Source organism: Perna viridis, chromosome 8 (assembly GCF_037379345.1).
Source record: "Perna viridis isolate PV_CMFRI_1.1 ecotype Kerala chromosome 8, ASM3737934v1, whole genome shotgun sequence".
NCBI classification, from domain to species: Eukaryota; Metazoa; Mollusca; class Bivalvia; order Mytilida; family Mytilidae; genus Perna; species Perna viridis.
This window is the reverse complement of record NC_142452.1, coordinates 38,064,731-38,078,073: the sequence shown is the minus strand read 5'-3', so window position 1 is coordinate 38,078,073 and position 13,343 is coordinate 38,064,731. Positions and strand designations below refer to the sequence as shown.

The 13,343-nt window shown below is 32.4% G+C and overlaps 1 protein-coding gene across 5 annotated transcripts in view; it reads left to right on the top strand.

Moving 5' to 3' along the window:
* LOC148610405 (uncharacterized) overlaps positions 1-13,343 on the top strand; it is a 60,313-nt gene that overhangs the window by 31,810 nt on the left and 15,160 nt on the right. For all 5 annotated transcript variants that reach the window (XM_088543030.1, XM_088543031.1, XM_088543029.1 and 2 more), the window contains 4 exons: positions 2,540-2,636; positions 4,350-4,438; positions 10,965-11,169; positions 11,930-12,130. In XM_088543030.1, coding sequence (XP_088399156.1) covers positions 2,540-2,636; positions 4,350-4,438; positions 10,965-11,169; positions 11,930-12,130 — 592 coding nt within the window. The remainder of the gene's footprint in view (positions 1-2,539; positions 2,637-4,349; positions 4,439-10,964; positions 11,170-11,929; positions 12,131-13,343) is intronic.

Genomic DNA, 13,343 nt, shown 5'->3' with positions numbered 1-13,343 from the left:
TCAAATTGAACATATTCATGGGTATCAGTTTATCGTGGTTTCAAAAAGTGTCCAGACCTCAATTTCACAAAAAGTCGTAAGTGTGAAATTGATTGTAAATTATGAAGTCACAATACTATTTTAGGTTGTGACGTCATTACTTACGATCAACTTTTCACTTAGAACTTTTTGTGAAATGGACTCCAGGGGTATATATATATATATATATAGTATTAAAAATCAACTTGGCAGGTACTATTTTTCACATTTTTCTGTCCACCCTGAAAATAGCAAAAATTAGTACACTGCAAAAAGTAATATGTTCACAGTAGTCAAGACAGAACTGGAATTTTGACTATTGTGATATTGAAACTTCAATTGCAACACCTCAGCCTTTCTAGTTACACTAAAGAAAAACCTTGGAAGCACTAGGGGAATGGATCTGTCAGGAATTTGACCGATCTGAATCTAAAATTATAATTAAACTGGTTGAATTTTCTGGCATTTTTTTTCTTAGGTCCATCGCTTTGCGCCAAAATTCTTCTAAGAGTTGTTGCTCAATTTCTAGTGCTATCCAACCAAAATTCTTAGTGCCACCTGGTGGATAGAACTACTTTGATTCACGTATGAGTACAATTCCAGCAAATTTTTCAAGTAGAAATTCTCCTTTCTGCATCCAAGGTTATTTTTTAGTGTAGCGGAAATGGCCGAGTAGTTCCGTGTGTATAATGATGTTTTGGGCCCAGCTGCAGCCTGCCCTGTTGTGTGAGGGTTTCGTCATCGTTCATTGAAGACTATTGGGTGGCCTTGGCCAAGAAAGTTGAAAAAGTTTTTATAGTTTTTAGTTAATATCTTCAAAACCATAATAATTAGAAAAAAAAACAAAACAAAATGATGAAATGATTAATAGGGATTACAAAAGTCTCTCTTGGATAAAAGTCTTAGGATGACTCATTATTAGAGTTGTTGCCCTTGAAAGATGAAAAAATGACAGTTTTGCAGTTTTTAGCAGATATCTTCAAAACTAAAAGATAGATGAAGAGCAATTTGAATTAGCTCACCTAACCAAATGTTATGTGAGTTATTGCCATCACTTGGTGACCATCGTCGTCCATCGTTGTTAACAATTTTTCAGAACTCTTCTCTTCTGATCTGTCCTCCTGAAGATTTAAAAGTGTCTTAGTTGTAAAACATGTAAAACTACCGATGCTTCTTACTTGAGTTATTATACCTCTTCAAAGAAGGGGGGTATACTCTTTTAGCTCTGTCTGTCATTCTGTCTGTAACCAGAATTTCGTAACATTTGTCTCAGGAAGTACAGATTGTAGACACTTGATATTTGGTATACAGCCTAAGGTATACTTCCTGTTTACTGATTTAGTTTATTTCGGAACATAATTGATCAAATGTAAAAATTTCCGTAACATTTTGCACAGGAACTACTAATCACAGCCACTTGATATATGCTATACATCCTCAGCTAGTGGTCCCATAATGTGTTTACTGATTTTGGTCTTTGAGAAGAATACATTTTTGGAGGAAAGTAGGGGTATACTCAGTGAGTAGTAGCTCACAGATCCCTTGTTTCCCTTGAAATGCCAAATTTGATGAATTTTTTCATAAAAACTGTTGATAAATATAAATATATTTTTTATAAAGATAAAAAAAATATGATAAAACTTTGAATTGGTGTAATGATAAGTTTTCCAAAGACCATGATCAGTAAGGGAAGGGGACTGAAAGATAGATCTTTAATCATAGATTGATATGATATTTTTTTCTATCTTATTTTAGCAAGTTTTACCTATGATGTGGACTGATATGAATCTTTTTATACATTTTTGTACCCCCACTCAAGGAGTGAAAAATTGCCTCGTCTTCTCCTCATTCAGCCCAACCGTCTTTCTTACTGTAGGTTTGACTGTCTGAATTTCCAATGGATGGATTGATTTCAAATTTGGTATTTAGTTTCAAATACTATGAAAGTATCATTGGTTGTGGGGTACCAATTTTTTTTTTTTTTTTTGGTGGGTTGTCATAGGTTTGGTTAACCATGAAATTTGGTTCCCAACGAAAAGGATAATTTCCATTTGTTAGAGTGATAGAGTTGTCGATTCCAAGAATTCAAGAGTCCATTTTCTCCCCAATAAAAGTTCTTTCACAGTGAGATGGGGCATATGTTGTAAGTGATTCTGATTGCTGTCCATTATCAACTTCCTATATAAGTGGAAGAGTAATCAAGGGAACCAAGGTTATAGCGGTAATCAAAAGAATGTAGTCCAGGGACAAAGACCAGACATGGAAAACAGACATGAACAACAAAAAACATACAGTAACTAAAATCATACATACAAAGTAACAAAAGCAAATGATCAACTCGGACCCCACTAAAAACTGGGAGCATGGACCAGGTGCACCGGTAGGGTAAGCAACTTCATGTTTTCATTATTCTAGGTATGTTTTCCAATGATGGGTACTGACACAATTTTCTCCCCCATATTTGAAGAAGTGTGAACATTGGCAGGGACCAATTTAATGGTTTTTTTTTTGTCTATTTTAGGAAGTTTTACCAATGACAGCAACTGATAAAGAAAGTATAAAAGAAATCTGGGCTGAGCTGATGTCTGGTGTCAATAAGTACAATGAACAGCTGATGGGTACGTCATCAAAATCTAATGAACCAATATAACTTAGCAATTAATTTCACAAACTTCGAAACAGTCTTTGATGTTTGAAATTCGCTCTAATCACTGCAGCCCGCTCTTTCAGGAAATGCAAGAATATGCCAAGTGAGGAAAAAGTGAATGATTTTACCTGACTTTATCAGCTTGTCATACGACACAAAAATTCAATCTGTCGTTTACAAAATTTGAAATTAATGTTAAAAATAGCAACAGATAATAGAAGAAATCTATTTAATAAATCGGATAATTAATCGGTTATTGTGAATAACCAAAATATGATCACTCTTGCTAAGAACGCAATAAGATTTTAAAACTCGCACACTCATTAAATCTAGCTGTTCTTTGGCACGCATGATCATATTTTGGTTATTCCTCTTTCCAATTGATTATCCATTATTATTCTATAACTTTATTTAAAATGTAGTTCTGTAGCTGATGATGTTATGATTTTGAAGCTAAATGTATATTGCACACAGTACAATATGGGATTTTATTGCACACAGACGTCATCTTGCTTTCTATTTGGGAAATATACTGCTATACTAAATTTTGATTATGTAATATTTTTTAACAATACAAAGATGAATAAATTTTTGTTTTGCTTACCAGTAATTAAAGTAAAGCGTGATGCATTGTATATTTCTCTGGAAAAATTGATTTTTTGAATTAATGTCTGTCAGCTTGTACATTTTTGTAATCAAGTACCATTCTGTGTAAGAATTCAGGGATGGGTGGCACATCATATTTCACAATTTGGTCTTTTTATGCCTCAAATACATTCAACATGTGTAGAAAACAACTGTACAGCTAATTAAATTTATCCTGAAGCATTGGTGATGTGGATATTTTTTGACTGCTTATTTAAGGAAAAAGTTCTGGAAAATTTTCCTGCCTTTTTCCATAATGCATTTCAACTATATTTGACCTATCAGTATCTTAAAGAGGCAAACTTTTCAAACACTTTGATAGTAATTTCTTGAGGTTATGAGGTATAAATACTTGGATTATGCAATAAAATGTCTGTGTATTTTTTCTTCATGTGCCACACCTTATACACATTTTGCCTGATTTTTAGACAGAGAAGTACTTAAACCATTTGTAATGACCTCTTTTTTGTACCCAGAAGATTTTGCATAAGCACATTATTAATGCAATGACTTTACTTTTAACATCTTAACCTCAGATTTTGCCAAGTGAACATATTCACATTTATGAAATAGTTATCAGGTGGTTGTGTTAAAAGTCTATTTCCCAGCTACTTTTTTTGTGTGTATATTTATCCACACCAAAAGTTAAATTGAAAAAAATTAATGTGTTCACAGTAATTGGTCCTCAGTTTCACTACAAGCAAGATTGTAAAAATTCCTTTTCTACCATTACTCATTAATTTTGTTCTTGATTGTAAAATTTCCCTTTCTACCGTTACTCATTAATATTGTTCTTGATTGTAAAATTTCCCTTTCTACCGTTACTCATTAATATTGTTCTTGATTGTAAAATTTCCCTTTCTACCGTTACTCATTAATATTGTTCTTGATTGTAAAATTTCCCTTTCTACCGTTACTCATTAATTTTGTTCTTGATTGTAAAATTTCTCTTTCTACCATTACTACTAATTTTGTTCTTGTTTGTTAAAAGTCCCTTTCTACTGTTACTCATTAATTTTGTTCTTAATGTCTTTTTTAGGTTTTGCCAATAAAATTCCTGGTTTCTCTAGTTTTAAGAAATCTGACCAGGAGAAACTGACGATGAATGCTTACATGGAAGTATGGATGGTAAGATAACAATACCCCTTTTTGTGCTATTGTTCTGAGTTTGCTAAGTTGGCACTTCTGTAAGTTCTGATATACTTCTGCCTGTAAATGCTATTACTTCCTGTTAAAATTGTTTTCAACTCAATTTTTATGACCAATATATTCTGCCAAGAAAATAAGCACCAGAGGGTCTATGTGTACGTTGGGAAAGAGTAATCAAGGGAACCAAGGTTATAGCAGTAATCAAAAGAATGTAATCCAGGGACAAAGACCTGACATGGAAAACAGATATACACAACAAACAACATAAAGTAACTAAAATCATACATACAAAGTAACAAAAGCAAATGAGCAACTCGGACTCCACTAAAAACTGGGAGCATGGACCAGGTGCACCGGTAGGGTAAGCGTCCTCTGCTTTTCTAGAAACAAAATCAGTTTAGCTGATTGCGGTTTTCACTCATTGTTAGTGCTCTCCCCTACTTTTTTTGACTGCTTATTGCAGATATAATACAACTCATAAGGTTTTATCCAAATTTATAGGGCCAAACCCATTATGCTTTTTAACCCAGAACTATATCAGATACCAAATTTGAGTACTTCCCGATGCTTCCTTACATGTTAGTTGATTTTGAAAGCTTTAGTCACTTTCGTGTGAGAAAATGAGGACCTTTTTAATAGTATATTTAATAAGTACGGTATCTGACAAAAGATATTTTAGATATCTCAGAATCATCTGTTATTGACAGCACTTTGTAAAGACATTAAATAAAACTTAAATGTTCATGTACATTGCATATGAATAAAGCACAAATTTTTTTTTTCCACTGTCATGCAAGCATGTTTTCCAGAGAATCCAGAGAATCCAAATCGCATGCCTGAGATTTAATTAAAAAAGAAACTCCCCAGCTTTTAAGAATCATCAAAAATAGAAATCCCTTTACACTCTTATACATTAATCAGGCACATATTAGTGTACATCCTTGGCATAGTTTCAAATGTACATGTATTTCATATAAAAAATGCTGTTTTCTGCTTTGCCACCCTTTGTAGAAACACAAAAATACATATAGCACAGTGTAGATATAGAACTGCCTTAACATGCACCAGTGCTACATTGGACAGGTATGAATATTTTCAAATAAGTATTTCCCTATTGTTGCCTCATGAAATTCTATTTTTAGCACAATTTTCAACTGTGCTTTTGGGAACCAGACTGAGTTAATGACAAATTTGTGTCATTATTTTTCAGTTATATTTAGTATTGGACCCTGAGGAATTCATTGATAGCATTAATGATATCTTCAAGATCGTAAATATTGCTGACATGCAAATGTAGTGACACCGGGGTAGTGACAAAATTATCCACATTTGGTTTACACTCAAGTTTGATGTACAAAAATAAATGATAAATTACTTTTTATGTCATTTTGAGACAAAGTTAATGAGAAGTAAAGGAATTTTCAAAGCGGAAATTTTTACCAGCATTTGATCTTGCACGCTTCATTGGTCAGAGATCAACATTTACTCCACGTGCGGTGCCTAATTAGTGTAATCGGTGAATTAGGTGATTGTTTACACAAAATTTGACACCTGTTGAGAGTTGTAATTAGGTTGGGGTAATTAAGTTGTCACTTTCGCCACTCGAACCAATGTTGGGCTTACAGCTCTTAATGTTTTTTTACTTTCCAAGGTTTCAGGTGACAAATTAAACTCAATTATTTTCGTCATTGTGAAAAGTCTTTTGTCAATGATAAGTGCTAGAAAAATCACTGAAATTCAGACACTGCATATGGTAAGGTGATTTATGGTATAGAAAAACCCAATGAATGTTTTTTCGGTCTTCAGATGCTATGATTTTAGGTGACATTAGACTTTTCTGAATTATGGTCTGCATTTTTGAGAAAATCATACATTCATCTCACACTAAAATCAACCAAATGAAACAAAATAAAAAATGATAATTTTTACTAAGTGCTAGCTTCATGTACAATCTATACAAATTTTATCTCAAAAGCGCAACACCAAAATGAAAAACCGAGGCTGGTAATATTGTTTGAAACTGATTCTGAATAGGAAATAAAAGTAAAGTTGGTGGGTTTTTGATATGCATAAATCACCTCCTGTCTGATTGTTATAAAGACTGATACTTAATTATTTTTGTTGCCTGGGCCTTTTCAGAGCTTACTTAAAGTTGTATTCAAAATAAATGTTGAAAACATTTTGGTAATCTTTGGATGTATTTATAGGCGACTAAGTAGTGCTCAGAAACCTAGCCGGGGGCTAGACGCTCTGCCCTCAGAGCAACTGGGATTCGTGCCCGGGGTGGTGGAATGGGGTACCCCTGGCTTGTTACATGCTTGGGTTGTCAGGCTATAATAAGGAAAATCTGACCTCAAACCCTAGTGGTGCACTGTGTTGGGAAAGATGCCATGTTCCTGGCACGTTAAAGAACCCTGCTGTGGTATTCGATAGGAGTAGGAACCTTTGCACTCTGTCACAGGAGGCTAAATAAGGAGGTTAGATTTAGCCAAATTCTGACATAGGGTAAGAGTGTTCAGCATGATGAGATCTATCTGTGGTGGTCAAATTTTCATTTGAATCTGTAATGCCATGTTGGAATTATTGCCCTTTTTCAACGTCTTTTTTGGCTTTTTTTATGTATTTATTTAAAAAATGTTCTCCTCAGACACTACTCGACCAATTAGAACCAAACTTGGTATGAATGTTCTTTGGGGTATCTTGCAGATAACTGATGTGGGGATTTTTGATCTGTTGAAAAACATAGCCACTGTTACTAAAAATAGAACGTAGGGGTCAGACTGTAGTTTTTCACATATATCTCCTAAACCATTAGGTTTAGCCAAATGCTTTCAATTGCTAAAATGATCCTTATTATAAGGCTTTCAAAAGTCTTAGGGGATCAAAGTTGTCAGGCGACTCCTTGAAAGATGAAAAATGACTTTTTTCCAGTTTTCAGCCAATATCTTGAAAATTATATTGGATAGAAAAAAACTTTCACTTTCTGAAATGATCCTTATAGTAAGTCCTACCAATGTCTTCTTGATTCAAAATTGTAGACAACTCCTTGTTAAATTTATCGCCTGTGAAAGACAAACTGTAACCAGCTGAGCAATTCAGGCTCCAGGGAGCCTCTTGTTTAGTTGTACTCTCCTGTTCAAGTCCTAGAAATAGTGTGCAAGGTAGTTGTGTATTCACCATGTGGGGATGTATGCCTAATGAATGTGAAAAGCTGACAGAAAACGAGAACTTTAGTCTTCTTACTTTTGAAAACATGATTATTGCACCCACACACATATCAGTGGACCGCTCTGCATCATATTTACAAGCTATTTTCGAAGAAGTATTATTTTTTTCGGGCACATGTTTACATTTTCAATGTACCCAAATGGAGATTGAGAACCAATGACTTAGCACTTCCATATATGGTAATTGAGGGTTACTTCCACTTTTCATTTATGCATATTAATAAGGTTGTCATGAAAGCACACATAAATCATTTTAACTTTATTTGAGAAAACGTTAGTTACACTAGTATCTAAACATACTATAGTTTTTTTATAAATGAAAACATTTATAAAATGATATTTTTTTGTGTCATGTCTCCTTTAATGCAGATGCACAGTGTATGTCTTAGGAAATCTTGTATATTCTATATCCCTACTTAGGCCATAAAAAAAATATATATCTGATTATGGCTATCCAAGCGACCCTATTTTTCCTCCCTGACCTTAAGTGCACAGTGTATGTCTTAGGAAATCTTGTGTATTCTATATCCCTACTTAGGTCATAAAAAAATATATATCTGATTATGACTATCCAAGTGACCCTATTTTTCCTCCCTGACCCTAAGCCATTTTATCAGAAAACTGAAAGTTAAAAAACTTGATATCTGTTATTTAATTTTAAGACAAAATTACAATTCAGTTAAGCCATTGTGGTGTTTGAGTAAAACAGAGGTTTTTACATTTTGTCAAGGCATATTAGCCACCCAGTCATAAACAAAAAGTGAGTAAAAGTTGAAGATGTGCCAAAAAATGAAATTAAAAAGTAGAATAAAATGAAATTGCTGACCTACCAACCCTATTTTTATTTAGAATGTATTCGTTAACAGGCATATTATTTTTATGGCCAAATAAGAGTGGGGCCATATTGCAAACAATGTATTCATAAACAGACATATTATTTTTATGGCCAAATAAGAGTGGGGCCATATTGCAAACAATGTATTCATAAACAGACATACTATTTTTATGGCCAGATAAGAGTGGGGCCATATTGCAAACAATGTATTCGTAAACAGACATACTATTTTTTATGGCCAAATAAGAGTGGGGCCATATTGTAAACAGTGTATTCATAAACAGACATATTATTTTTATGGCCAAATAAGAATGAGGCCATATTGCAAACAATGTATTCATAAACAGACATATTATATTTATGGCCAAATAAGAGTGGGGCCATATTGTAAACAATGTATTCATAAACAGACATATTATTTTTATGGCCAAATAAGAGTGGGGCCATATTGCAAACAATGTATTCATAAACAGACATATTATATTTATGGCCAAATAAGAGTGGGGCCATATTGTAAACAATGTATTCATAAACAGACATATTATTTTTATGGCCAAATAAGAGTGGGGCCATATTGCAAACACCTTATTTCTCAGCTTCTGTTGGAGAATCCATTCATTTCATATTATATTGATTGGTTATACTCTATTTTTGTTTTGTTTTTCACACCCTTTAGAATAAAGGATGATATAGAGATCTCAGACAATATATATTACATCTCAGATAAACATCATGTATTATAATGTCGACACAAAGCCCAGAAAAAACGTTAGTATGGACCTTTACACACATGATTCTTTACAAATTATAAGGAGGAAAAATTGAACTAAGCATTTACAGACAATGGAAAACTAGAAAAATATGGTTACATCAGGTGTTTAGAAATCATTGTCTTCTACTATCACTGATATTTGAATTATTGTTTCGTACTTAAGTACTTCTCCGTCTAAGGACCAGGCAAAATGGGTATAAGGTGTGGCACATGAAGTAAAAATACACAGAGATTCTACTGCATTATCCAAGTAGTTGTACCTCATTTTCTGAAGAAATTACTGTCAAAATGTTTGTAAAGTTTGCCTTTTTAAGACATTGATAGTTCAAATTAAGTGGAAATGCACTATGGAAATTTGTCGGGAAAATTTTCCAGAAGTTTATCCTTAGATAAGCAGTCAAAAAATATCTGCGTCACTAGTGCTTCAGGATAAATTTAAATAGCTTTTCAGTTGTTTTCTAGTTGTTTTGTATATCAATATATTTGAAGCAAAAAAGATCAAATTGAGAAAAATGATGTGCCATGCATTGCCTGATTTCTTAAAGTGTCAGTCTTTGTAAGAATCAGGCAGTGGGTGAAACATGGTATGAAAAGAAAAAAACTCCTTTTTGTAAGCGTAATTTAACAATCAGCACCTTGAGAATCAAGGAAAAAAGAAAAGATTTTCCAGATCATTTTTGTAAATTGAGTTTTAATTTCATTGGAATGCACTGAAAATGAACATTTAAAGGGCAGCTAACTGTGTCACAAACCTTATTTTAGCTCAACTGGTGTAATGGCCCTGTGAGCTATTGTCATCACTTTCTGTCTGTCATAAAACGTCATCTGTCGTAATTTTTTGTTTCAAACATCTTTTTCTCTGAAACTGATTGACCACTTGGAATGAAACTTAGCATATTTGTTCATTATGGTATCCTGCATAAACTGATCATTAAAAATTTTAGAACTTTGGCCGTTATTACTAAAAATAAAACTTAGGGGTCAAAATACATTTTTTTTCAAACCGTTGAATTTAGCAATTCAAATAGTGGGTAATATTTTTCACCATTAGAAGACGATCCTGTGACAAAATTTTCAAAATGATTCATCTCCGGCTGTAGGAGTTATGACCCTTGAAACTGTTTTTTTTTTTTTGTGGATTTTCACATTTACAACTTTGACAATCTTCTTAGAAACCATATGACAAATTGTAATGAAAGTTGGCATAATTGTTCCTTAAGGTATCCTTCACAATCTGATTGTTTAAAATTTTTAATCGATTGAAAAACATGGCTGTCATTACTAAAAATAGAACAGAGGGGTCAAAATACAGGTTTTTGCAAGTATCTCAAAAGCTGTTGAATTTAACAAAATGCTGACAGATGTTAATATTGTTCACTGTCAAAGACTGATCTATGCCAAAAGTTTCAAAATGATTCGTTACCCCAGGTGGGAGTTATGGGCCTTGAAACAGATTTTTTTTTATCTCCTTAGAGCATACAGATTGGAATGAATAATTATACATTTCATCATATTAAGTTTAAGGACCCATCTCCTCTGAAACCATTTGGCATTATAATGCCTTCCATATTTAGAATACCTGTTCAGATTTCAATACCTGTGGTCATACCAAGCTACACCTTCAAAGTAATTCTATTTTTTTTTTGTCATTGTTATCATTTCCGTTTTCAGATGTTAAATGCTGAATTCATGAAGGACAATGAATCTTATGTCTTGTTGAATGATAAGGAAATCTTTTACTCTAAAGCTACAATGACCAAAATTCTTGGTGAAGAATTAACAACACTGATGTTAGATTTTGGTAAAAAGTTCAGTCAATACGAACTAAGTGATTTTGAGATTGGTATCTTGTGTGCTGTCTTGTTAACAAACCCAGGTAAGAATTATTTCTGCTTTCAATGTAGTGAGTTAGTAAGTGGCTATATATATGTAATAAGCTATTTTGGGTGATGTCTAAAGTCAGCTTCCTTTACGAGTAGGGTACACCTAGCATAATGCATGCATGTTGTGTTAACACAAAAGGGAAATTTTAAGGGCTGTTATTCTTAAAAGAAGTCCAGGAACTGATCATTAATAAAATAAAATCCATCAATTTTATTCATTAAAATCATTGATCTAACTCTCTGAGATAGTTTAAGCAATAATTGTTCAATTTTAAAACAATTAATCAATCAGCTACAACTTGATTTGTGTCTGATATGTGATCAATCATCGGATTGAATCATTTATGATTGATAAGTCATCAATCATCAGATTGAATAATTTATGATTGATAAGTCATCAATCATCAGATTGAACAATTTATATTTGATAAGTGATCAGTCATCAGTTTGAATAATTTATGATTGATAAGTGATCAGTCATCAGATTGAATAATTTATGATTGATAAGTGATCAATCGTCAGATTGAATAATTTATATTTGATAAGTGATCAGTCATCAGTTTGAATAATTTATGATTGATAAGTGATTTGTCATCAGTTTGTGACCAATAATCAATAAGTTTGATCACTTACAATAGATAAGCCTGGAAGATATAGCTAAATCACTTTTGATACAGTAGAACCATTTTAAAATGAATCTGAATACAGGCTATGTTGGAAACAGAAACCTATGGAAATATTTTTATTTTACAGAAGTGGAGAATTTAGAGGAGCGAGATAAAGCTGTAGTATTAAACTCTCATATTCTGGATGTTTTTGCCTCTGTGATTTGTAAACGTCCTAACAGTAGTCGATTTGCTTTATCATTGTTTCAATACATGGCTGTACTAAAGACCATCAGCAAACTACAGGTTGAATCCATCTTTAATTTCCAGCTGGAAGCACCTAATGATAGTAGGTATTTTTATGTAATTAACATTCTATTAATAATGTTCGCTGAGCTATTTTTTAAGGATAAGAATTTAAAGTTTTCAAAGGGTTGTGAAATCTTTCTAGATCTTTCACACTAGAATAATATAAGAAGAAAAAAATAGATGGTTCAATGTTCTTGTTTTTGAAATATTTTGGTTGAGAAATGATTTCTCTAGATTTTCCATAGGTTTTGTCTCATTAAGTTTTATCAATTAAAAAAAAAACATTGAAGAAAAATGTCGGGAAATGGATTTCTCTGTGCAATAGGTTTTATCTTTGTAGGTTTTTTCTATAAAAAAAATACTGGAGAAATATCAAGAATTTCATAAAACTTCCCAAATAACATTTTAAGTTGTGTTAAATAAAATTATGAAACGAAAAATTCGGGTCACTGTGCAAAAATATAAATGTTATGAAATGGATAAATCCAGAAAATCTGACGAAAATGGTTGAATATGACCAGCACAGTGTCAATGGTAGACACAATCTGTAGGTGACACATGCTAATTTTTTTTAAAAACAAATATTCATCCATTAGATATCACAAATTCATGTATTTTTTTTTTAAATGAATTTGGTTTGTAATTTAATGAAAGGGTAAATAAGAAAGAAATTACATAAAATGCATTAGACATTTTAAAATAAAGGGAGATAACTCTTTTGGTTGATTTGTGAGGGAATTTTGAACATAAATTTTGAGTCATTCACTTTCAATAAAAACTAATTCCTGTTCATTCTTGCATCAAAATGAGGTTAATATTCCCATGATTCCATAGGAACAAAAAAAAATCCTCGATAAAATGAACTCTGTACCACCCATATCAAAGGATTAATCTGTCTGGTTTCTATAGAGACAGTTTCTTAAATATTTTTTTTATATCTTAACTTTGTCATGTATAGAAGGAGATTAGATTGTTCAATCATTTTTTTTTATTCTTATAAGATATTTGTTTTTACTAGTAACAAAATAATGAATCAAGAAAATTTTGATATGTAAGATATTTATAGTTGAAGTTTAGGTAGATTCACTCACAAACCTGACATAGAAGTCATCTGGCTTTTGTTTGTTTTGTGAATGAATGGTAAGATTTTACACATCAATGAATTCTGGAAGAACAATCCTGTAGGTCAAGGGAGAAAGTTCCAGGGTTTTGAATTTTTTGGGAAAAAATGTTCATTTTGTGCATATTTTGTG